The following is a 27341-nucleotide window of genomic DNA, read 5'->3' as shown; positions in this document are numbered from 1 at the left end:
ATTGAAACCGTAAAAGAACATATCGATTAATCGTGGAGAGTAGACAGGAAATACTATCGATCATGATTTAACCAGTGCTCGCTAGATGGCGCAGACGTTTTTCAGGCGTGTCGAAATGCTGGTCGCGCTTGCGTCCGTATGTCTTCATCGTGTTTCGTCGTTGTGGTATAGTCACGGTTGGGAGATAGCGAGCGTGCAACAGTAGAATAGAACTTATTGAGTAACGCGTTGTAGAAAGTGAGCGAAAGTGATAGAGTGTCATGATAAAATAGTACCGAGTGGACAGTCGAATCTTGTAATTGAAAGTTGGATAAAAAGGTTCGTTCACGACAAAGGTGTTGGAAGAAGTGGATCGTGATTGGTGAATCTTAGACGGCCATAATTGTGCGCCATTCGGTCTCCAGTGCAGATCCGCGCAGCGAAAGGGCAGATGCCCTTACGCGGTTCGTGCTCCCATTGGTGGGTACGCACTGATCTATCCGGATCGACATACTTGGCAAGATCCGGTAGTGTTATTCGCAGTGTATATTCAAATTGGGTAAATTCGCAAACTATAAGGACGAGCGGTCAGCCACCACCTCCTCTCGGAGACGACAAGTCTTTTGGCCGTACGAGTCACCAGTTCGGTAGTGGTGAATGGTGAGTGTGATTTCTGTGGTCTAGCAGCAACATTAGCAATCGCAGCGCCGTCAACAACACGACGACAACGACAACGACGACAGTAGCGCCATCATCAGCGCGACCGCCATCGCAGCAAGAAGAAACAGTATTCCTTCGAGGAGAGAAAGAAGAAATGCCTGTAGGTTCGCGATCGGTGACGCGAGCAAAGATGGAGGCCCCGTCCAGTTTGTAACACGGCAGCCAAGTCTCGTTTAAAGCGCACCAACGGAGCCACGGAGAGCGCTCCTCGAGTCGGCTGCCTAAAGTCGCGTTTTGCCCCGTGCTACTTTTCTTCGTGAGCCCCGCGAGGCTAGAGGATGGAGCTACGCGTTGGAAATAAGTACCGGCTCGGACGGAAAATCGGGAGCGGCTCCTTCGGCGATATTTATCTAGGTAACTCTTTTACTTTCGACATTTACCTTTTACTTACATCTCCCCCACCTCCCCACTATCCACCCGTCTACCCACACGACAGTTACATATTTGCCCTACGACACGCATCAACGCGCCAACTCCCCCGTGCACCTATACACGTTTCTTTCACCTTTTTCTCCCTTTTTTTCTTATTACTGCGTGACCGGGCCTTTGGCCTTTTTCTCGTTCTTAGGTACCAATATTTCCACCGGCGAGGAAGTCGCCATCAAGCTAGAATGTATAAAAACGCGGCATCCGCAGTTACACATAGAATCCAAGTTCTACAGAATGATGCAAGGTGGTGGTAAGTAAATTTTTGTTCGTTATTAAATGCTCCGACTTGGTTTCATGTGTCATCGAACGTTCTGAAACTTACACCGTCACCCGAGAACTGTCAGAATTTTGTGTTTGTTGGACAGCTGGTTGGTCTGGCCACTGAACCTACTCTCTTTCTTTCTCTCTTTCTCTCTCTCTCTCTCTCTCTTTTCCTCTCCCCTCTCTTTTCCCCTTGTATTACTCCTTTCTTCCTCTCTTTTATTCTCTGTTCTTTGTGACAATAAGAAACTTTACCGTTCCAACGTTTACATATTTATGTTTGAATTTCATAAACTAAATTATTCCGATATACGATATTTGTATACACGAGCTGTTTATGTTATTCTATTTTATGATGAGACGTATATAAATAAAATGTCGCTAATGCGTTTATTAATCCTTTGCTAACAGCTATCGGTAAATAACAATATTCTAAAACCGTCAATATTTTAAAATTTTTGCACAAAAGTGTAAACGCTTCGATGCTTGCTTTTGGTGTGACGTTTATGTGAGGTTTTTTGTTTTGAGGAGACTCGGATGTTTTTGTTGGACGAATCTTATCTATTATTAACAGTAATTCTTATAAATACTTAATATTGATCCTTCCATGACGTACTTCTGCCTAATCGCCATTTTCAACAAATAGACAAATTCTTAGTTTTGGGGTTAGAAAGAAAGGTGTACAATTAATTTTTATCGATTATATAAAATATTTTAAGGAAGCCAAATTATAAGAAGCCGTTGTTTCGTTTTGTGTTCGTGGTGATTTTTACGGCGAACGCAAAATTATTAGTGAACTATTCCTAGAATGGCGGAAAGAATTTTAAATTAGATATAGTCACAATAACGACGGTAAAAATAAACATTGTTTTGCGATTTCTGATAGAAAATATGTTCCACAAAGGTAGAAAATATTATTCGCGATTATTGCGATATGTGTTTGGTTAAAACAAGCATGCATTATAGGTGTCTTAAAAAATACCACGCAATGCGCATGAATAATAAGCCCTCGAGTGCATGAAAATATTTCGTATTCTAAATAAAGAGAGCCGTTAATGTAAAATAATATTTATAATTTTTGTAACGTAATCTTTATACATCATGCTTTCATCGCGTAGTTTAAAACCTAATGTCCAAGTTGATTTTCATACGTCAATGTCAATCTCTGTTTGTTTTTTTAACAGTTAATAACATTCGATGTTTCTATTAATAAAACACATATATATATATATATATATATATATATATATCTTGTTTTGTAAGTTAATCATATAAATACTTCAATTCTGTCTTTTCTTTTTTAATTTGTTCAGTATTTTTCGATACTCTTTAAACATTAATTCCTTAAAAAAAATTAAATATTAACGTGCAGTCATGTTTGATGCAAGAATAAAATTTGTATTCATAACCAAACGAATTTTCTACTTTTGTAAACTTTAATACAACTTAAATTATACTTATATCATTGTCAAAACATATTTGTTATAACATTTCAGTTGGTATACCAACTATAAAATGGTGTGGCTCAGAAGGTGACTACAATGTAATGGTAATGGAGCTACTTGGTCCATCACTGGAGGATCTCTTTAATTTTTGTTCAAGAAGTTTTTCTTTGAAAACGGTCTTGCTTCTCGCCGATCAATTGGTAAATAGTAGCTTTTTTGTTGAAACTAAAATATTTCATAATTTTTCTTAAGAAACGTGTATCCCTTTTATTGCTTTGGTCTGTACAGAATTTCTATGTTAAGTTTAACTATACTTACGTGATCTTTTTCAAGTAATTTCTACGCTATTTGTTTCTCATAGAAAGTTATGTTGTGTTTTAAACTATTTCTATTCAGATATGCAATTATTCCTATAATTTTGTATTACACATTTTGAATATGTGAATTTGTTTCATGACTTGATAAAAAATAAATAATTATATATGTAGTTTTATCTTTCTTTGTTCAAACAAGGACTTTTATATCTGTTTCTGTAATATCATTGTAATTACAAGACATATGTTAGTAACGTTCAAAGTTCACGTTGTGATTATATGCAAGTATTTGTCATTCTGTTTTCTGTTACTGAAATAAATTACAATATAAATTACTTTCTTATCGGTTAACAATTGTGTCGGGTGATAACAAAGCTTTTTCTGATCTCAACAAAAACGTTATTTAATGAGGCACTAAGGCTAGCCTATAAAGTTTTACTTGGAAGTAAAATGCTTTTAAGAAAGAATTGTATTGGGAATCTGTCTAAGGATAGAGCAGATTTAGAGAAAAGCAAGTGTACCCCTATAGTTTTTTCTTCGTGTTGAACCATTATTGCTCATTAATTGGGGATTTTTAGTAAAACACTTCCATGGCCTGGTTAATCGCATGTTTGTTCTGTATTATATATTAATTATATTCACGTGCAATAATTATTATCGGAGATAACGACTATGGCCATAAAGCGTAACTGAATGCAATATAACTTCCTTCCTTTCTTTTCTTTATTGCGTATTGATTCTTTACTTAATTTTTACGATATCTTTCCGAATGTACATGTTTCTTTTTACATGTAATCAAAACGTTGACAACAATGCGTTAAACCACACAATGTTTCTCTGTATTCTAATTCCAACAGATATGTAGAACGGATTACATTCATAGTCGCAATTTTATCCACCGGGACATCAAACCAGATAATTTTTTGATGGGCTTGGGAAAGAAGGGAAATCTCGTGTATATTATAGATTTCGGATTGGCTAAAAAATACCGCGATGGCCGTACTCACAAACACATACCCTATCGAGAAAACAAGAATTTAACAGGAACAGCCAGGTTTGTTTATTTAATACATAGCTTAATTTGTTTTAACGTTGTAGCGTTCCTTAATTAATACGAAGAAATTCATTTACGTATTAATAGATATGCGAGTATTAATACACATCTGGGAATTGAACAATCACGACGAGACGACCTTGAATCCTTAGGGTATGTTCTTATGTACTTCAATAGGGGTAGCTTGCCCTGGCAAGGTCTGAAAGCGGCGACTAAAAGACAAAAGTATGAACGTATTTCTGAAAAGAAAATGTCTACGCCTGTCGAAGAATTATGCAAGGGTTATCCTGGTAAATTTTCTTTTCCCATAAACTATTATATTCTGCATCATATTCATGAAAACATGATCAGAATGGATGTTATCGCTTTTTGTTATTGTAGTAGAGTTTGCGTCATACCTAAGGTATTGTCGAGGACTACGATTTGAAGAAAGGCCTGACTACTCTTATCTTCGACAACTCTTCCGGACGCTGTTCCACGGCCAGGGCTTCACATACGATTACGTCTTCGATTGGAATATGCTGAAATTTGGTAACGTGAGGCAACAAACATTATCTTCGACGCAACAAACACCTATGCAGTCACAACACACGAACGTGGCGCTGCCCTCTGGGACCAATAACGATCAGGAACATCGATCTAGGTTGGTGTTTCGGACATGACAGAACGGGCTGTATATTCGCGAACCGCAAACCATTTGCATATGAAATTAGACGTGAAAATGCTAGCAATCGCATCTGTCTACCACGCCGTCTTTCCATGCGTATAAATAGCATGGTCATTTCATTACCCAGTGCGTTCTATTTTTAGCGGGTGGGTCAATGAATCGGGAAACAGTCGTGTTTAACAACACGAATAATCAAATAGATTCGACACTTTTTTTCTCTCTCTAATATATCGTGTTTTTTTCTGTATTTTCTCCGTACTTTCTTTTATATTACATTCTGAAGAAATTTTTTGATGTTAAGAATTGCTAGTTATTTAAATAAAGGACCCCAGAATGAATTGGTAGAATGTGTAAATTGTTTATTATTAAGATGATATTTTTCTTTACAGGCCCTATACACGGCAGTGTTTGGCAAACATATCAGTGGGAACGGTGGGTCCGACTGTGGGTGGAACAACCACGAATTTGAGAAGCATGCGGCAAAAACGCGAGGCGATAGACGCTCTTCGTGATCAGGACAATCAGGAGAGCGATCTTCAAGGTAAACCACAGTTCTACCCAAAATTATGTCCTAAGCCGGTTATAACTCAGCAAAAAATGCGGCTCGTAGTCGAACATCCGCAGCTCACTGGCAACGAAACACCACGCGCGAATCCATGTCAGTTCAGTACGTTTAAATCGTCGCCGGTTAGAACAGCGCCGGAAGCATCCCTGGACATTGCGGGTCTTAGTTTAGGAATCCGCGAACCAACCCCGAATCGTGTCGATTTAAATTGTAGCACGTCCCGTGACTATATAGCGAACAGATTACCCGATAGTAGTCCGAGCGTATCATTTCGTCAACCAGACAAACAGACTTATTTTTTTCAATCATATAAAGCTGAGAAAGACATAAATTTCGAAGTGATGATGTTCGATCGTCTTACGCTCGACGAGAAAAAGATTGACCACGGGGGTGATGTAGCAGCATCCGGGGGCTCGTTGAACTGTTTCGGTGGCGTAGATAAAGACAAAGGCGGCACTGATCACGATGATAGGAAGCAAAAGGGTTCCACACTCGGTGGCCGACATCATGTCTCGGCTCACGATGCTCGTCGAGATTCCGGAAACGTAGAATTTCTGGAGAAGGAAGGCGAGATATTCAAGATAAGCAGCAGCGAGTTGTTGCAAGAAGCATCCGCCAAGAAGAAACGAAATTTTTCTTTCAGTAACAAAGAAAAAACGCACAGAAGCTTAGAGTCGTTGGAAAGGAGCATAGATTTGTCGGCGAAAGATTCGAAAAGTTTGGATCTGTTGTTCGAGGAACGTTCGAAAGCATTTTTTCACGGGAAACAAAGAAGTCTCGATTCTTCCCAGAAGTCAAAAAAGTCCATGGATTCGTCCGCCAACAAAGCACGAAAGCGGCCGAATTTCTTTCAACGTGTTCGAAGAAGCTGGCATTTTTTACTCATGCAGCGCAGAATCAAACAACGAAATAAATACGAACGACCACTGAGCGGTCGAGAAAAGTGCGAGTATTTTTTGTGCCAACAATATAAGAACGAGATTCTCGAGAGTACTTCAAATCTGCTGCTCGACCGCCTACAAACTGAATTGAATCTCGATATTTCGCCTAAGCAAGACGGTACGAACAAAGTCGAGCTGATTTCGAACGATCAGAAAGATGAGAAAGAGGTTACAGTTTTATTAGAGGATGGAGGTACGGTTCGTGTAATAAATGAGCAAAACGAATTACCCGATGAAAATACCAATAACAAGCCACCGGAAGATAAAGACACAGAGAAACCCCCATTGGTCACCGAAAACGATATTTCACGAAAGTTGCAAGAAGTTGTTGGGTCTGAAAAGAAAGAGCATATCGTGGATTGGGTAGTCACTATAGCGAATTTAGATGCTTTGAGTCATGCTACCCGTTCGAACGAAACTGTGGGCTATGATATACTGCACGGTACACTTGGTATATTAAAGGGAATTCTTTTTGATATATTTCTCTGTGTATGCATCTAAGTTTATGTTCTGAACGCACTTTATATTTATGAAAAATCTGCATCACGCACGAAGCAATCTTTGTTATTGATATTAATATTCATACTGGTATTTTTCGTATGTTGTTATGCCAAGAATTTTCTATACACTTCCCTTACCGTGTCAGGGCCGGTAAGATTGAATCTCTACGTTTCTAGTTTCACTTAGAACAAGTGAGAATTATGATACGAAATATCACAATGGGTAAATATTACTGAATCTACTATTGCACCAATACCACTTCTATTGTTTAGGATTAGGATCAACTCCATCTTTTCTCATGACCTGAAAACATCGACATTGCGATTCGTATATCTATACTCGTCAGGTTGTGTCGTAGAACCTGTTTCAAGGTATTCTACTACTAAATTATATGAGCTTTCAATATTGTACTCGACAAATATTTTTTTACAAATTAGGATACCTTTCAGGAACGCAAAAAGTGTACTTGATAGATTTGTTATTCTCTACTATTTACTGGTGAATTTTTCCATCTCTACAACTCTTTTTAAGATAATATATTTTTATTATACCACTGCCATTTTTGAATCTTCTTAAGAAACTCGATATTTTTTGATATCTCTATTTTCTTCGTCCGCCAGCCACGAAACATCCCACCGTTACCAACGAGTCCTTTTGCTGATTCGCTATAAAAAATTCTATTCTCAGAATTATGAAACGTCGAGTGGCAAGAATAATACGCGGACCCGTCCTACATATTCTGACTGATAAATGCCTTTATAAAAAAAAGAGAAAAACCGCCTTTAAACTAACGACTGACTAAATGTAAGCGACGAACGATCCTCATCGGATGTACAGAGAGCTAAAACAAATAATCCATCGAATGGCATAACAACGTACCGCATACATACATGGTCGATCGAGCGATGTGTAATCATAGTTGGCGAAAAGAGGAGGATAACTCTGTTAGCTAACGAGACACGCATTCAGCATGTTTATATATTTTCATATAATCGTGTTACGCAATATTACCAAATACTACTCGCGTGTCACGGTGTACGTATCTTTATATAGCGAGTAAACTTGCGGCTAAAACGTTCCAACGGTATCTACTCGGATGACGTGACATTTACTATCGCCTCCTATTGATACGTTCACGTATTGAATACGCCTGATGTTTTATGCTATCGTATGCGAAATGTTTGCATTTATGCGAACTTAGACGCTTCATCTTTCGAAGTGGAATTTGCGAGAAACGAAAAGCACGCTTATCGAACGTTGCATTTCGACTCGTAGCGCGGCTCGAGGGCGTCGGAAGTTCGCACGATAAATGGAGCTTGCGCCGCATCCAAACGCTTTTGTCCAAAAAAGAAATTCGAGCAGATACTCGTAAACAAGTAATTTCTACGTAACTTTTATATCGTCGAAAGTTAGTTTTGTAAGGCGTCGTATCTTTTTTTTCTTTTTCTTAAATCATTACTCATTACGCATTAATGTCGCTAGTTAGAAAAGCTCGAAACGCACAATAATCGTTTATCATCGAGCCGACTATTATCAAAGCCTCAGAGTTCGTGTTAATACTTAAATTAGCGGTTTCAATTATCGTAATATCGATTACTAGCGCCAGAAGCTTGAGAAATTTTGTTCGAGCCAATAAGAAAGAGAAGAAGAGAGGAACGTATGGAATTACGTATATCTAAATTACGTATTCGAAGCGAAAAGCGAAGGTATTGAATGTGAACTGTGAGGCTGAAAATTTTGCTCGCACCGAACTCGCATCATAATTAACAAGATAGCTTTACCAGATATTGTCACGTTCGTTTATATTGGCAGTTTTCCGATTGTTTTGTCGTGATACGCCTAACATTGTAATCGTCCACAGCACCTTCTGTTCTTCACGCATTCAATGGTTGCCCTCCTTTTAAGAAGGAAAAGAGGGAAACGAGAGATTCTTTCTCTGATTCTTTAGTGATTTCATAAGTTGAACAATTACAAACTCTCATCTTTTCGTAGCTGCGGACGTGTTACATGTCGTTTTTGGGAATCCGGCGTGACGGAAGAAGCAAGGATCGTTTGACACGAGAGGATTAATTGCCAAAAGATTTGCTAAAATTCCATTCTTGTCGAATCATTTATTATGGGGTTGTTGCAAAAAGGAAATTGCTCTCTTTATTATCAGTGTGTGTTTCATTCGATATTTCGTATAACATTTCATCTCGTTAGAAACCCGATTATTAGTTTTTTTTTGCAGTAACCCCTTTTTTATGCATTTGATGAATTCTACAAAAAATTGCATTATCTGTTTTTTTTTCCTTTTTTTTTCCTTTGAAGAGCATAGTTAGTATTCACCATCGCATCTAAACCTTTCATATATCCTCTGTTCACAGTGAATCGTTACTCGTTTGCTCGCAGTGACCAATCTCGAACCGACGAAAAGAAGCCCCTCGAGATCCCAGAAAGGTTACCAAAGCTTAGATAGAGACGCTAAAGCATAGTTTTCTACTTCTTCTAGCCGCGCGAATCGCAGTCTCGAGGGCTTCTTTCGTTCGACAGGTCCTCTGAAACTCCGATGATTCGGTGACTTCTTCCTAACCGCTGGATCCTGAGCATCGTCGTTAAGTTTTTTCCTTGATTATGCATATATTTTTCTTGTTCACCTTATTTTTCTTCTATCATCTATCTTCCTTCTGTGTATTTCTTTCTCATCCAAGGAGCCTCCGGCAATTGCGCATCTGTTTGTAATCATTCTGTTTTTTAATTGATAGTGACGATGGTGATGATGATGATGATGATGGAGAGAAAGTAGTAAATAAATGTTTTTCCATTCAAGGACTGGTCTCTTTATTTATTTCACCACACGACATTGTCGATAATCCTCGTCAAAATTTTCTTCTCACTTGGCTTGAATGGAAAAACCAACTTGCTGTGTTCCTCGAGAGAAATATCATTTCCACTCGATCACGATCGCGGATAATGTCTATTCTTTTTTTCCATTTTTTTTTTTTTTATTTTTTCAATCCTAATCGCATCATCTGTCTTCACGTTATTACGTATTTTTGTCAATATACAACTTTTTCCATTTCAATTGCCAAGCGTGAAATATCGTTCGTCGTCCCTGTATCATGTGGTCGATCCTTTCTACGATCGATCTTGTAAGAAAAATCCAGAAATTCATCGCGTTTTTTCTACGAGAATATAAACTTTCACCAACAATAGAGTAGGCGGTTTTCTACGAAAATTTCGATCTTCACGGTGATCGTTATTCCTACAATTATGTTTCGCCGAAGAAACACGACAAAGGCTATACAATACCATGTCTGAATACCCCGGGGATCGATTTTTCTTTAGTCTGCGTCAACTAGCCAAGAAAGGAGCATGTTATTATTGTTTCCAATCTGAATTCGATACCTGGTGAAGTGATCGATAGAGTTCAAGGAAGCGTCGCGATATAAATATATCCAAGCTTTTTATCCCGAACTTGCAGATTCAACTTCCTATAAATAATTTACCGTGTTTTTACTGCATAGGTTAATAGAGTAGTTTGAATAGATCTTAGTGTTCCCTTGAACTGTGCTCGGTAGTCGTCAGGATCCTCGAACGAGCGACATATCGTCTCAAAACTTGTCTCGTATGTGACGCAACGTTCGCTTATGGTAGGTATAACATGCGTATTATAGTCATTTAAAACACGTTTAGTTTTGCAACGCCAGTGTTGTTTCTATTTCGTTGCTTCTTACTTTGGTTTCACGTTGCACGACCATAATGTATACGAAGATTTAAAGCCGATTAAATCGTCAAAATCAAAGTTCGATATTCTTTTTCCTTGGAATTCTGCTATAGAATTACATGGTTCAGTCAGAATGATTTTTTTCTTAGGATTTACGGTACTAAAAATCGACTAAAAATTCGTCTTTGTGAGAATGCAACGGTATATACTTTTATCCGTGGCAGCTCCTTTTGTATTTAAAACTGGCGAACAGAAGAAAGTAAAAATAGAAAGAAATGAAGCCATTCGAAAATGAAATGTCCAGGGACTGCATGTACCAGGAATCAGTTTACTCGACTCTTGAAATATTTCGTATTACGCCGAAATGTGAAATATTCTATCGATGAATTGTGCTATTCGACGCGATAAGATAACGAGTTAATTAACGCGTTACATGTACGTTAAATGTATTTATTTATTTCAGCCTGATGGCCTAGACATTGGACTTGGATACGATTTACGTAAATTTAATCGTTATATACATGTAGAAGTAGAACGAGAAAAGGATGTTTATACGTATGCGATAAGTTTGTTTAGCAAAGGACGCACCATAGAAATGGAAAAAATGCCGATATTCATGCATTGTTTGCTTTTTGCTGATGTATTACAGCGTCGGGCGCAGGTGGCCAGGAACGAAGAGTCAGCATGAGGTTGCACCGTAGGGACGCGGCTGCAGGAGAGATGCAACCGAAGACCAAGTGAGTTGCTATATCACGTCAAAACGTCGCCGCGGATAAAGCACCTAAGTATAACTCGCTCTACTAGTATTTAGGGAGTGGTCTTTAACTGTCGTAGTCTATCTCGTAACCGGTCGTGTCGTAATTGTACCGATCGTGTGCGAACTCGATCTTGATGTTCTGGTGTTTCGTCCGCGGAGCTTCTCTATATACGATTAACATCCCGTTTTCGAGTCAATACCACAGCGAACGTTTAACCATTTGCACTTAATTCGATATATCCCACCGTTTCAAACTCGTCGAATTTTAATATCGTTCGTTTGCAATTTTATGAAACACCCTTTATTCTCTCTGCAAACGAACGATAGAGTAGCTTAATCCTTTCGAGACAGATTTTTCTCTCCGTTTCTGAAATCCGTTTCTAATCGAGAAGCTCGGAGACAAAATATGGCTACCAGGGACAGAGTCTTTAATTGGTAAAATAATTGCTGGCAAAATTAAAAACGACAACTTCTCGATTGGTCTCGATGATGTTAGAGAAATTACAATTACAATCCAGTAATCTTTCTAGAAAGTTATCTTACGATTCTATTGCTCTCGAAAGGTTTAATGCGAAACATCGGTCAAGTGTGAACGATTAAACGTTCAGATTTGTCCGTCGCAATGATCGCACCGTGCAAAAACGATCGCGTATAATAATAATAATAATTGTATGCGTTCTATATTATTTGGTTTCGGTACACCTGTAAAGATTAATCGAGCTTGTTACACTTGGTGCTGCCATTAGAGATTGCATGGAACGTTGCACAAAGTACGGGCAAACATCGCATCGCAAGTGAAGTTTCACAAGATCTCTTAATAGAAGCTGCAAGTTTCTTCTATCACGTCACGGTTCGTCACTTTGATTCACCATTCGTAAATCGTTGTTTAAACGGGTGCGACGATTTCCAGAAGTTGTACGTAATTCTCATCGCGTCTAGAGTGTCTCCACTTGTCTCTCGTATCATCTAGCTCGTGCGCACGTCGTCACGTTACCTTCTTTCGTTTACGTTTTCGTTTATATCGTCCGATTCCGGATGTACGATGAAAATACAACAAAATTACGGATAGAATAAAAATCGGTTTCTTGCCATGGAAGAGTTTTGTAAAGAACGATAAAAAAAAAAAAAGAGAAGAAAAACAGAACGGATTGCGCCGAGTATATTTCGTAATCGATATAAACTCGGGGAAAAGTTGCGCAACTCGTTTTTTTTTTTTTTTCATCGAACTGTGATTATTCGCAATAAAGAGATTATTTTGCTTGCGAACTAGATCTCGACGATGGATGTCAGTGTTAGTTGCATTGAGCTCTAATTTGGCAGGTCACCTTTTTGGTAGATTGGTGTCTTGATACCGTGGCATGGTTCTTCCTCGATCGATGGAGATCTGGAGAGATGTTGAGAGAGGAGAGGGAGTGCACTTTTCGTTATTTGGAAAGAATCGTCTTGTAAATTCGCAGCTACGATGTTACTTCTTCGATTAAAAATCACAAGATTTCCTTTCTTATCGTTTCTTTCTTTTGTTTCTTTTTTTTTTTTTTTTTGCCCTCGAAGAAAAAAGATTCTTTCCAAATGCAACGTTGAAATCTACTTGCCTGCTACATCGGGTGCACTGGGATGGTTTTTCCTTGCGTGACATTTCAAAATACGCCCGTGTACATTACTTTGCATACTAAAAAGGCGGAAACGAACGCGGCGTACAGCCACGCGACAACTTCTGTCCTCCACGCTCGCGAATCGCTGTACATTTTATAATTTCGCCTTCACTTTCTTCTACCATGTACCGATAGCGTGAATTTCGGATGCAACGTGAACGATGTCACCGATAGTCGAGCAATTTCTTCGATGAATTCTTGTATTGTAATAGAAATTCTTGTATGATACAATTTTGTTCTCTAATACGTTAAGAAATTCACGAATCGTGTGCATCGTTCACGCCGATCGGGATGCCTAATGTCGACCAGGAAAAGGTGATGAAAAACACGAATCGCGTATTGCGAAAGTGTCTACTTTTGCGCTCAGTTTCCAAGTTATTCAGCGGCATGTGTCGCGAATAGAAGCATAACGGAAAAGTGAGGGAAGCCGAATCGCTGCGCCGACTGAACGATTATGAAATTCTGCTTGGCAACTGCTTACTCCACTTTATCGTTCGACGCGGAATGCTCTTCTGAGCGTAACGCTATCTATTATAAACATAGTTTAAACTCTAGAAGCGTATCGAGCAAGATATAGTCTGCGTTAGAAATAAGTAAAAAAATATTTTTCCAATTTTCTACACTGCTCTCTATCGACCTTTAGCCATTTGAAAGAATCGCAAATAGTATAAATAATAGAGTAAATTAAGCGATGTGATAAGGCAAGTTGTATTCGATCTTGTACGGAGAGATGGTGACATGTAACCAAAACTGATTTCACTTCTTTCTTTCACGGCTTTCGCAAGTTAGAGGCGAAAATTTCATTTCTTAGGTCTGTGACCGATAACTTTGAGAACAGAATATGTTCCGAACAATAGCATTCCGAGAATATCATAGTGACAGAAAAATTGCAACTCGACTGGTGATTGTTATTCTTTCGCGACGATGATAAGATATTCGAATCTCTGTGTGTAATCTTGTCGAAACAATTCAACCAACAAACGCGTCGAACTTTCGTTAATGCTTTTCGCACTCTGCTCAATAGATAGCTGCATGATAACGATAGATAGAAGATTATGTAATTGTCTTTCATTAAAAGAAAATAGTTATGTATATACCGTCTGAAGATTACAAGTATAAAGTTCGTTGATCGGACTTGTTTAAACGTTCAATCTTAAAACTGTTTTATGAAACTCGGTGTTTACAGTTGACTAAATGGTTCCAGTTACGTATTCCATTGCTGATTCTTTGTTTGGTTTTATTACGAACGCTTGAATAGTATCATGAGCAATGATACATCTAATTAATATTATCGTCTCGAACGTTGTACACTTTGGAAAGCGATTAATGTTTCATCGGAATTGTACGAGACTTCATCGGAAGAAGGTAAATACACAAAGTTCAAGGTAAATCGTGGAAAGTTGATAGAGATTAATAGAGACTAATAGAGGTTGATAGAGATTAGAACTGTTTCCGTAAACAGTTTAATAACAGCATATTTCTAACGCCGTAAACATATCTTCGCGAGAGCTGAAAAACACGTTCGATGATTACAAAATTCCTCGCATTGGGCAGACCGACGCACACTGGTTGGGCGTTCGAGGATTGCGCATGCACGCACGCACGTTTATTTCTTTTTTCTTATTCGTTTCTTTCATTTTCTCTTTTCTTTCATTCTCTCTCTCTTTCTCTCTCTCTCTCTTCTCTCTCTCTCTCTCTAAATATTTTGTCGCGAGACAAAAACGATACTTGATAATTTAATGTGGTAGAAAGAAACAAATCTTAAAAGAAAGATAAAGACAAGAAAACAGACAAATCAAATACGAAATTTGGCATCGCGATTTACTAGGATTCCGCTTTATGTTCTTTCGTTGAATTTTTTTCAGGTAACCGAAAGCTAAGACACTAATTCTAAATCGCAAAAGTAGGCAAAGAGAGGGCGAAAGTAATCTCCTGTGCCACGGTAGCGGACACCGGCGAAAAAACTGAAATAGTGGATTAAGAACATTTAAAAATGAAACCGAAAAGAGAAAGAAAAAAAAAAGATAACAAAACAGCGTGTTCGCCTTGCGATCCTTCTCTCTGACCTCTCGTAGCCCTGTCGCGAGTCAAAACGAAAGTCTCGCTTCTCGAGTCTCTTGCTTTCAAGCCTTTGATCCTGCCACGTCGCTGCATTTCGCACATACACACATGTAATGCGTGTTTCTTTCATGTCTTTTCTCGAAAAGAAAGCTCTCTAGCAAAAAAAAAAAAAAAAAAAAAAAAAAAGAAAGAAAGAAAAAAGAGAGAAAAGAAGTCACGTAGAAACGTTTAGGTCGATCTGGTACACTCGATTCCACGATCGTTTGTTTCTAAACGATCGACTTGTACGCTCCTTTCGTCGTCCAGATTGTGCACGAGTATCTCTCGAAGACAGGATACGTATTTCCTTTCGATCGTCGAAAGAGACTCGCGGCTTCCTCTTAAATCGATAACCAACGAAACGAATCTAACGACGATCTCTCGTACGAAATACGGAAAAGAAAGAAAGAAAAAAAGAAAGAAAAAAGAAACTCGCGAAAGTGAGTTGCAATCGCGCGACAATTAAACGGAGCGGATGTATGTATGTATAAAGAAAGCACGCTGACGCTGAGACAGGAAAGGACGATAAAAGAACGATAGAAAAGCAACACGAAGCGATGCTCGTGGAGTAATCAAAATTTCCTTAAGCGGTGCAAAGAACGAACGCGACAAAGCGATGGAAAAAGAGATGAAAATGGGCTGACAAACTAGAGAGAAGGAGAGGCAGAGAAAGAGAGGGCAAAGTTTTTCGGTCGTTTTTTAACGCTTCGAGAACGGTAGCGCGCTAATGTCCGTGTTTTGTGTGTCTTTTATTTTGGAAGCGCCAATGCAATGGCCCCACCCATCCTGTTGGGCAGGCTGGCAAGCGTTCAACACAAGTGAATCAACAACAACGGCAATAGCTGACTTCTCTTCATCTTCATCTTCGTCTTCGTCCTCGTCCTCGTCGTTATCGTCCTCTTCCTCAGTGATCTAGTCGACAGTATCATCGTCATCGTGAACAACAGCGTCATCGGTAATCACGACTTTCGACCTTCCGATACGACAGACACGACGGATAGAGTTTCTCGAAAATCGAAGGAAGACATCGGTCGAAGATGTCGTCTACTCTTTGTATATTCAAAAATGGTATTCCTAGACGATCTACGAAACGTGTGCGAATCTTCGTCGTATCGATGAACCAGTACGGTTCGTCGATGATCGTTGACGATCTACGCGAACGTGTTCACTGGCGAGAAAGAGTTTCTCGAGGACGAGTCGCAGGAGTTTCGCGATCGACGATCTACGGTACATCGTGTGTCTCCTAGGATCGCAACAATGGAAGAAATCGAACGTTCTCTCGTGCAAACGAAGGAAGATGCAAGTGTCCAGACGTGAAACGCAACTTTGCCAAAGCGGGCCATCCAACGAGAAATTGAATCGTGTTTCGACTCGTAATTGAAACGAGTCAGCGAGCTAGACTGCTCCTAAATGTACGTGGACATGTGTTTATACAGCGACGATTACACTGTGTTTAGCGAACGAACTCGAAACTACTCGTTATATCGAAACGATCCTTCCACGAAGGATTGCTGGTTTTTAGAAATAGAGGGACGACATAGCTCTGCGTTGTATCGATTAAGGACGCTTCGTGGGAGCGCGGTCCGTGATTCTTAGGATAGATGGCGAGTGTACAGTACGCGACTTCGATGATGATACTTGTAATCTTCGTCTTAGCTGCAATTGTCCGGCGAATATGAAATTCTTCGTAATCGACGATCCTTAGAATGTGATTTTTCAAAATCCAATAGGAAACTATGCGCGTGTCCGTGTTAAAAAGCCGTCAAGAAGGGAGAATCTCCGTACTATCTTTTCTGCCTAACAACATTCCCTCGATATTGGGCTCGAGTTTTCAGCTTTCAGATTCGCAGTGATCGTTTCGACGATCGATCAAAGAGGATTACGAGTAGAATGCGGATGTTTATGTACATTTACGTTCTTACGTACGCAGCCAAGAGGATGGAACGTAGATAGAGATCTGTTTCGCTCTTTATATATCACAAGCTCGTTATACAGATATTTTATGCTGAATGTTTTCTATATTTTTACACATTAAGTACACTCTGTACATTTCTTTGCATAATTACAATTGTCAGTAAATCACATTAATATCCGCAATCTAACGGCGAGAACCGGCGGTCGAGCATTATTGTATAAACGTGTAGATTATTCCCCTATCCCATTAACATTAAAACACGATTTGTACATAGACAAAATCGGCATCGACGGCTGGACGACGGTTCTCGGGCGGCGAAAGTCACGCACTCGCGCAATCAACCGGACAGACCCGCGAAAGTCAAGTCACACCGGTCGCACAATCCAATTTCCTTTGAGCCGAACTTGAGGAAACCAACTCGAAGTCAAGACCCGTTGCGCTAGGCGCGATCTGTACCGGTGACACAGAACCTGTATATAGCGTGACTGTTTGCCGAAATACAGAGAAAAAAGCGGATGACTAAAGCGTGACTGTAAGGTAAATCCAATAAGTCGGTTGTTTCAGTTAAGGGAGTGATCGAGGAACGATTAAGACGCGCCAATATATATCGATCGAGCGTACTGTACAATTCGTGTCGATTCGTGTACGAATTTCGATCCTTTCTTTTTTTTTTGTATTTTTTTTTCTTTTTCCTACGCGTAATTGTCGAATCCATCGGTTCGGACAGAAAGGACGACCGTAGAAACGAGCGATCGAAGATACACGATTAAGCTTTTCGTTGACGAGTACCTCTCCTCTCCCTGTCCAGTCTCTCGCACTTTTCCTTTTTGTACAATTCTGCCGATTTTCTGGTTGCGAGAGACGAATGTGTTTTACGAGTTTGATATCGTTTGTACACCAACGATTAACTAAGAAAGAGACAAAGATTCGCGTGATAGTAGAAAGCTGCCAAGAATGGCGAAAGATGGATCAAAGATTCTGTTGATAACGAAACGATATCAAACTTAGTTGTGCAAGTCGTGTGTCCTGTATGCGTGTTTCTTTTTTTGTGTTCGCGTTGGTGTGCAATGTTGTTGCATTTCGACCTACGTGTATGCGTGTGCTCGAATTGGAGAGACCCGGACAGAGGAGGGGAAAAAGGATCAATCTCGAACTTCCGTTGAGAGAAACGATCGTTGGCATATGAGTATATTTCTCGTGGATACGATGGTTCTTGAATCGTTCTTCTCGCAACGTGACAACGTCTGTGCTCCGTTTTGTAATTGCAAATGATCCTGAAAGATTGATTTTTTTTATGAAAATCAAAACGGTCAGAGGTTGGAAACACGCAGCGAGAAGCAAACAGCTAGGTTCGATGACCATAAATGGTACCTTGAGAAATTCACCGGAAATCGAGTTTCTCTTTAGCGCGAATAATTGCCTTGATTGATGAAATTTCGTTGAACGTGCGACTTTAGCGAATTAGAGTAAGAGGGAGAGAGGATAAGGGACAAGCGCGAGAAAGTGTCCGAGAGAAAAACGCGAGAATGCAGAATCCTTAATAACCGATTGTTCTCGCGCGAGAAATACATTTTTTGTTTGGGATATAAAAAATCGAAAGTCGTCGAGACCGTTTTATTTACTGTGAGGTGTATGACGGCTGATTAATCGATTTGATTCAAATTTTGTACACGCATACATGTATCAATATGTACATGTAGAATGCGTATTAAGTAAGGATAGGTACTATCATCTTTATGTATGTATTGGATAGCTTTTATTTATGACGCTAATTTCGAATTTGAAATGTAGAAACTCCCTTAAAACTACAGCGTTGATTATCCGCTTGAAATTCGATCATCATCGAATCATCAGAATATAGATTCGTTTCCTTTTTATTACGTTAGATTTCATTATATCATATATACATATCATTACGTTCGTTCGTTATAACTTCGATTTTGTAATATAATTGTACATTCGTCAGATGCGAACACGACAGAGATTAATTTAAATTTAACAAGCCGAAGAGAAATAATTGATCGCATCGCGAGGGCCTCAAATCTAAAGAATGGTAGTCTAGGGTGAATCTATTCTACCAATTCTCAATGAAAACTTGACTATTTGTATAGCGTATAAGAAGATATTAAACTCTAGATGAAAATTATAGAAGCATACGTTAATTGTTAACGAAATTTGAATCAAATCAAAGATCTAGCGGCCGTTTATTCGTTTTTGTAGGTAAGCCGGTTTAGTCAACGGAAGTAAAGATCGAAGCGAAACTCCTTCCGTGAAATCGCCCGTGTCTCCATCCTTCCACTTTTCAACCTCACTTCACCATTTTTACCCTTCCATCAGCCTCTGTCACTTCCTGTTGCCGCCCTCCTCCTCCCTTGACCGACCTTGTCTTGTATAAAGTATCGTGGGCGCATTACATACAAAAAAGATGAAAAACAAAAAAACGTGATATAAAAAGAAGGTTATATATAAATATATATTATACCGACACGTGTTTTTCTATGTATTTTTTTCATAGGGTACTACTACTGCTATTATTATTACTATTACTAATTAACTATTAACTAATTAAACTACTACCAACTAGTACTACCATTACTACCGCTGCTGCTATCGCTAATTACACTTACACTTACACACACACACAACACACACACACACACACACACAAAATTTACTATGTTGTAACTTGTATAAAAAGGACGACTTATTCTGCAACGATCCTCTCGAGACGGGAACGAAATGAAATTGCAAAGGCATCTTCATTCGACGATTCAAAATGGAAACGACGAATCCATCGCACGGATCTCTGCGTATCGCGATCTTTTCTTTACCGTTTCCTTTCGTTCCTTTCGATCTCGCGCATCCTCCGCGCTCGTGTTCCGCCTGGTTAAATTGTAGTATAAGAAGAAGGACGAGAATATTTTTGTTTGTTTGTTTGTTTGTTAAACATTTCAGCCAAGTTTGTTCAGCTACGATCCGTTTATCTATTAGCGGGGTAAAAGGGGAGGTAAAATAGCTTTATGCAACGCTAAATCGTACTATGATTGCGTTTTACATTTTGTTACGTTTTACGATTACTACTCATGTGATGGGTATAATCTTGTTACTAACTTAGTTCTATATCGGAATTTATCTTTATTTGGTTTGTAAAATTCTCGACTGTTACACAATTATCTAGATGTTTAATCGTAGTTATCGTTTTACACGCGCGCAGAGGATAAACCATTATTATTTTGCGCGATGGAAGCGATAGAAGGCGTTGAAGCTCGAACAGGCTGTAATCGAATTACGTTTCCATCGATATTATTACGAACCTGATTAATAATCACTAACGGGAAATATCGTATGGCGACACTGTTCTAAAGCATTGTTAATTTTATGAAGTGGTATTTGTTGTGTCGTCATCGTGTATTTGTTGTATCGTTATCTTTACGATTGTTGTTCGATATTGACGCTTCGATGTCTTCAATCGCCGTCTTGCTTAATCTTTTTTCTTTTTCTTTTCTTTTTTCTTCTTTTTAATTAACACGCGTAATCTTTCTGTTTCTCAGAAAATGTTTTTAATTCGATCGTATCCATGTTGCGTTAGTTGGTATTAGGTGGCCGATGACCTTGAATTCGGAATATGATTAAAAATAGATTGTAAATTGTGCAATCATCGAGCGTTAAAATTCACGAGCGAGAAAATATTGAGTTAAAGCGTCGAAACTGGAGGTAATTTTGTGATCGTTAGGCTTAGACGATTTCCGATGATGGCCATCGAATCGAGGATCGTTTCGGAATTTTAATGCAGAAGGAACAAACACTGCCAGCGCGAGCGGAAATTCTTGAGTTCTATCTCATGACTAAACGATACGCACGGAATTAATCTTGTCACGATTCGTCGTTTCCTCCTTGACCATTGCGTGGTCGCGATATTAACGCGAAGTCTTTGCAAAGAAATAAACAGAAAAGAAGAAACAGAAACGAGAGGAGAAGCGCCAGCGCCCGGTATTTCCTTCCCCCCTCCCCCCTCTCTTTATTGTACAATGAATTACCTTTACGCCGCACGAAATGCAGTTTAAACGTTGTTTTTTCAGTTCTCTGTGTATCCGAATTGAACAGAAAGTTCCAGCACGATTTTTAATTTCAATTTACTCGAAATGAAAAGAATCTGAAGATAGTCGTTGGTGCAAATTGAGCCGATTAAAAGCGACGTGCTGGCAAAAAAATTCGTTGATGCTTTGAATCGAAGTGAAATGAGAAAGAAAAAACGTAGAATAGAAAGGAAATGATAAAGAGAAAAAATCGTGCGCGTTTGATTTCGCTCGGCCTAGCGGAGTTTCTTCTTTTTCTTCTTCTTTGCCTTCTTCTCCTTCTTTTCCTTCCTCTTCTACTTCTTCTCCTTCTTCTTCTTCTTCTTCTTCTTCTCGAGCGTAAGGAGTCTATTGGATTCACACGAGACTCCTTAAAATGGAGAAGAACCGCGGGGAAAGAAAAAGAAAGGAAGGGAAAGAGAGGAAAAGAAAAGCAAGAGCAAACTAAAGAACATGTGTTGACTGGTCTGCGGCACGAGTAGGGAAGCGTCTACGAAGACCTTCATCGACGAGGCGTCACGACGATCACGGCATTGAGGTATAATTCGCGATCAATCGTATTTTAAATATACTAATCGAAATTGTATGGATTGCGAATGGTTTGTATATGTACATATATACAATTATCATGATCTATTCAAGGGAAAATAACTATAAATCGTGAACGATGTATGTATGCGTGTATAGTATATGTTTGCGAATGATCGGTGAAGTTCTCTTCGTGTATGGATTGCGAGAAACTTATTCGAACTGTACTACATAATGCGTGCAACAAGTATGCGTGGACGATATAAGAAAGAAAGAGTGGGAGAAAACAATTAGGTGAAATGTCCGAAGAAACAAAGCAACACCGACAAAGAGTATTATAAAACTGCCTTTGTGTACTATATGTGCAAGGAGAAACAAAGTGAAGCGTTTCTAGCCGTCAAGAGTTGAGCTGCTTTAGCCTTGCTTTCCTTCTTCTTCTTATTCTGTTTCACCATCTTATCATTGTGTTTACTTGCGTGTTGCAACTCTTGTTTCTGCAAAAGAAAAAGAGGCGTAAGAGCAGGATTACGGATCGGTAGAATAGAAAGAACGTGTGCTTGAGAAAAGTCGAGAGAAAGAAATAGTTTTACGCATAATTCGTTTGTGTGTATATGCGTGACTTTTGCGTGTGCCGAGAGGAACCGCGGAGGGAAACACGATATTCGTGGCTTTCGTTGCATTCTAGTACGAGTCTTTTCGTTTTTCTTCATCGCATACGACAACAACAACAACAACAACAACAACAAAGACTCTTGCCATCTTTGAGACTCGGCCTTTGCTTGCATTCACGTTTTCTTTCTTTGTAGGTTGATGAAAAGCACGAGCGGCTAACTGATCGACTAAACGTCTAGGCTATCCACACGGATTTAGTCGTCGAGTTTAATCCGTTGACGAGAGTTTGAGGGGAAAAACGCTTAGCCGGAACGGCGAGCGTAAACGAGAGTCAAAGTGTCTCATTCAATTACATTTCTAAGGATCTTCTCCATTTTCTCCTTGGAACCGAGTTCTCACTGTAGAAAAAAAGCCGAATATAACACCGACGCTTTCGCCACACGTTTCTTTCTTAGTTTCTCGTCGTGTGTTTGTATATTGTGCGTGTACAATCTTCGAGGATGGCAAGAGCGTACAGGTCGGAAGAAAGGAAAAAAGAAGGAAAATGGGAATCAGAGAAGATTTAGACCTGCGCTTTGAGTATCGATTGATCGATCGAATCTGGGCGTTTGAATATAATGCAGAAGAAAAACAGGAATAATTTATCGGCGCGATATTATTATTGTATAAGTGCGACGAGAAAGGAAAAGAAAAACGTATAAATTTGCGGATATTTAATCTATTGCTCGCGGCTAGAACCTTGACCCACTAGAGCGTTTTAGTCTTCGTTCTTTTCCCTGAAAATTGCGATCATTATACTCGGGAAAGCGTCGATTTTCTTGGTACTATCGGTTACTTGCTGCTTCCGTTGGAACGAACGGAGACTAGACGTTTTGATGGGTCGATCGGGAATTAAGGAAATTATGCTTGCATTACTCGACATTCTTGATGTGAGTCCGTTAACTCCTAAACTGAAGTGCAATTGTAAAAAAAAAAAGGAAAAAAACAAGAAAAAAAATGATGACCGTCGTTGTCCGTTTGTTTGTTCGTCAATCCGTGTACTACGTGTCGACGACAATGTGACGAATGCGTGAGATGTTCGAGCTTTTTCCGTTGCTTCGTACAGTTTTGTCTCCTTTTTTTTTCATTTTTCATCTTTTGCTTCTTCTTTCTTTTTTTCTTTTGATATTCGGACGCATGTTGACTTGAAGTTAATCCTTTATGTATGATGGTAATACGGCCGCGCAAACGGCGAGTCAACAATAAGGACACGTGATTTTTCAAACGATAAGAATAATAATCAAAATAGGCAGCTACTTAGTATAACCGCCGAACATTGTGGAGATTCCCGAGTAACACGAACGCAGGTTTATCGTGGAAACGGAATGTTTCTACGTGTTAACCGATTTTAATACTTGTAATTTGTCAAATAGTAGAATAGTGGTTCTTAACCCACAACGTGTAATCTTGTATTTTTTGAAGTTTACGGAAGTGGTCTGTAATTAATTTTTTATATAATACCGAGAAGAGGTATAACGGTTAGGGAAAGCGCAAGAAAGAGAAATTAAGCGAGATCGTCCGTTTTATTTGTCATTTTCACTTTTTCCTTCTTTTTTACTCTACTTTTTATTTACACCACTTTTTTTCGTTTCATCGAATGGTTTCGAAACAACTAAGAATTACTGGCATAAAGGGTTAATTTAAGCGGAAATGCTTCGCTCGTAACGTTGATTACGAAAGGAGGCGTGGTCAAGTCAAAATGCAACGTGTTTAATCAGTTTCGAACGTCTCCTTCCGTGCAGGCAGTCTGATTTCGCGTTTTTCTCCACCACTTTATGTTCAATGTAGGGATTCAAATAATTACCGATTAGAGAAAGCCGAAAAAAACGAAAAGTTTGTTTTAGACCGGAGATGGTAGCGGCGGGGAACTCCGATGAAACGATACCGTATCTCGTTTCAAATATTTTCGGCAAATAAACGAGTTTTCTTTCGTGATAGGCGCTCGTCGTTTCACGGCGTTCCCTGCCGTCTGCTCGCCGAATTCTAGTTAAATAATAAAAAAGGAAGAAACGAAGCGTTTTTTAAATTAAACGAGATAAACGAATAACTATGTTCGATTTTCTTTCTTTTACTTTATCCCGAATCTATCTTCGAATATCCACACCTCCTTTTATTATCCCTTTATTTCTATTCTATCTCGATGAAACAGCGATGACGCTCGAAGCATACAACAGTTCTCAAACTAATCGTTTTCAGCGAGAATTCAATCTCGATCAGAATATTTCTTATTTAATAAAAGTTTTTTATTTGACATATATGTCTATGGCGTATAATATTGTATTTAGAATTGAAAATTATAATAATAGTATTAGTAGTTTATTATAAAGGAAATTCAAGATATCCTTTTGCAATTTACATCGCTAAAAATCCACCATCCACTGGCAAGGCGACTCCGTTGATCATTGAGCTACGATCGCTCAACAGGTATACTATCGCATCGATTACTTCAGATACCTCTGCAAATATAACAATAGAATAGTAAAATATAGCGGAAGTTTAATTTACATAATGAAACTATAACTCACCACCAAATCGACCTAATGGTATTTTGCTTATCATAGTTTGTGCTTTCTTCGGATCGCTCCAGCCTAGTTTACCCATTTCTGTCATGATCACTGTAGGATTTACGGTGTTTACTCTTATATTGTGCGGACCAAGTTCCAGAGCCATCGTTCTGTAAGAAATACCAATGAATGGATTGAATTCCGATTTGCTGCCGGAAGTGATTTCAAATGTTTCTTAATGTATTGGAAGTTGTTAAAGCAAGGTAGGTAAAACAGATTATGAATGGATACATAGAGTGCGACTCGGTTGATAATTATAATCCAAGTTTTTAAATATATATCTTTTTAGAAATTCCTGGCTGCTAATTTACAGCTAACTAAATGCAGGATATAACAATGATTAGTTTCCTTTCTATTTCTTTTACAAAGGGATATTGTAAATATCTATATAACTACAAATCTTGAAATAAATAAAAGTTAACTCTGCCTCTTACTTAGATAACATATCTACTGCTGCTTTGGAAGAGCAATAGACGGTATGATCTAGTAACGCTGCCTGGCTCGCTTGCGAAGAAACATTAACAATGCTGCCGCCAACTTTCCTATCGATCAAATTTTTCGCGACCACTTGAGAGACATTTAGCATCGATTTTACGTTTACAGAGAAAGTCAAGTCAAAGTCTTTTTCCGTCGCATTAAAAAAAGGATTAAGACGCGCAACACCGGCATTGTTCACCAGAAGATCAATAGGTAAGGCATTTTCGACCGCCTTCCTGGTTGCGTTCCAGTCGTTAAGATCGACGCAGACGATCTGAATACGAGGATCTTCTGCGCATAACTGGTCCAGGTTTTGTTTTGTTTTTGATAGCGCTATTACTTGACCTCCATAGTTGGATAGACGAAGAGCCAACTTCTTGCCGATGCCTACGATGTAATATAACCTGTTAAACGAATAATTTTCTCTATGTGGAGAATCACGTGAAGTAGCAATCACGCGTGTAGTTATGTCGCACATAATTGTGAATGAACGTTTAGGGAGCCGTCATGATGTAATCGAAATGTTTCTGTTTTATCAATTTCAACCATTCCAATATTTCTACTTGTTCTATCTTTTAATTATATAATAATGACGTTTGCAAGAAAGACATTGGAAAATGAGTAAATATAATTGGATCTTTATGCTGGACTTTGTAGTGTGAATCTTTGAAATATACAATACGATTGCAATTATAATATTTTCAGGAATTGAACGAAAATTTCTGTTTACATTCACCATGGGGTATTCACAATGGAAGCTTTTCTATTCTGAGATAAGCATTGTCATCATGCACAAATATCAAATAAAAAATTTGCAGCTTTCCCTGATTGGTTCGATTCAAATTCTCTGTCAATAAGTGATTTTTCATTAAAGATGGGTCAGAACTAAATTCAAGAAGGAACTTAAAATTCTTTAATATTGTTCCAGTATACGATTTAGAATTAAACAGACGAAGAGATTAAGTATTTACCAAATTATATATGTTATGTCAAGTACGTAACATACCTTGCCCCGCTCCGGTTACAAGAATACGCTTTCCCTCGAAGTTGATGTTCATGACTACAAATGTGGTACCAACTATCGTAAGATGTCCCTTGTTAAATGTATTTATTCTTCCTGCCCCCACCAATGACGGCTGCATGCACTTATATCGGCACTACAGAGGGCAGGGTGAACATTCGGCGCTTATTCAAATGAATTTAAATTTTATTAACCTTCACTTTCGAAATGTAATCTATAACAACTATGTATGTCTCCAATATAATCTATTATTTCCATAATCAAGTCATCAATATAATCATTATTTTAACCAATCGCTAAAGACTTCTTAAGTATAATTTAAACAAGGAACATGGGAGACATAAATTCAATCCTTTCTTGTTAGTATACAATAATGATAGAATATGAAAAAAGGTATTAACTGTTCGTGTAGAAAATATTTCAAACAAAACTTCCCGCCTTATATTTAAAAATTTCAAAGTTGAAGAGTCGTTTTGGATTATCGATTGCGTATCGATATTGTAAATGAATCGTAATTCACGCTATAAATACATATCTGCCAAACCTGTATTTTTGCAAAAATTGTGCAACTAGTGTGTTATTTTATCTTTTAAAGAATGCAGATAAATGAAGTACAAAGTTTCAACAAGTATATCAATAATCAATGAAAGTTTTAAATGTGTTGCCCGTTGAACACTAGTGTATCACAAGTTTTTAACCTCTACGAAACGTAAATAATTCCTGGAGAAAATTTTCGAAAATAGTAAATTCCATATAATTTGCTAGAAATTAAACTAAGGTTGTTAATTATTACTGTAACGTAAATCATTATCCTGTTTTGGAGGTTAACTTCCTTCGTAAGAGGTAATATTTTAAAATACATTTTTTGTGACAATTGTTAATTTGTTTTTAATAAATCTTATTTAGTAATTACATAGATATTAAAATTCGAAATAATTTTAATCGTATATGATTTTGTACAGGTTGGATTGGAATATGGAAACAGCATTTTAAGATTATAATTTTTAACTTCATTCGC

The 27341-nt window shown here is 38.4% G+C and overlaps 3 protein-coding genes across 13 annotated transcripts; 2 read left to right on the top strand and 1 right to left on the bottom strand.

Annotated features, from left to right (window-relative positions):
- The first annotated feature begins 96 nt into the window (after nt 1-96).
- Nucleotides 97-23675, top strand: LOC117230225 (casein kinase I-like). 11 transcript variants are annotated; one of them, XM_033487393.1, is made up of 9 exons: nt 97-1053; nt 1268-1378; nt 2886-3034; nt 4006-4202; nt 4290-4492; nt 4584-4845; nt 5259-5410; nt 11232-11319; nt 15849-22767. In XM_033487393.1, the coding sequence occupies exons 1-9, from the start codon at nt 978-980 to the stop codon at nt 15931-15933; spliced, it is 1323 nt and encodes a 440-aa protein (XP_033343284.1). In that variant the 5' UTR covers nt 97-977; the 3' UTR covers nt 15934-22767. The 11 variants fall into 11 exon arrangements, with proteins under 11 accessions (XP_033343284.1, XP_033343293.1, XP_033343288.1 ...); XM_033487402.1 differs by having other exon boundaries at nt 978-1053; nt 11232-11367; nt 22417-23675; XM_033487397.1 differs by having other exon boundaries at nt 978-1053; nt 22417-23567.
- LOC117230224 lies at nt 5417-7987 on the top strand. The gene has a single exon (XM_033487392.1). It carries the CDS (start codon nt 5467-5469, stop codon nt 6874-6876), a length of 1410 nt encoding a protein of 469 aa, XP_033343283.1. The 5' UTR covers nt 5417-5466; the 3' UTR covers nt 6877-7987.
- A 132-nt stretch (nt 23676-23807) lies between the features above and the next one.
- Nucleotides 23808-26459, bottom strand: LOC117230227 (L-xylulose reductase). Its single transcript, XM_033487408.1, has 4 exons — nt 26309-26459; nt 25260-25689; nt 24787-24935; nt 23808-24717 (listed from the first exon to the last, which is right to left on the bottom strand). The coding sequence occupies exons 1-4, from the start codon at nt 26442-26444 to the stop codon at nt 24614-24616; spliced, it is 819 nt and encodes a 272-aa protein (XP_033343299.1). The 5' UTR covers nt 26445-26459; the 3' UTR covers nt 23808-24613.
- Nucleotides 26460-27341: the final 882 nt, after the last annotated feature.

The sequence above is a fragment of the Bombus vosnesenskii genome, unplaced genomic scaffold (genome assembly GCF_011952255.1).
Source record: "Bombus vosnesenskii isolate JDL3184/JDL3185 unplaced genomic scaffold, Bvos_JDL3184-5_v1.1 scf7180000013266, whole genome shotgun sequence".
Taxonomy (NCBI): domain Eukaryota; kingdom Metazoa; phylum Arthropoda; class Insecta; order Hymenoptera; family Apidae; genus Bombus; species Bombus vosnesenskii.
The sequence above is the reverse complement of the archived record's forward strand: the minus strand, read 5'-3'. Positions and strand labels throughout refer to the sequence as shown.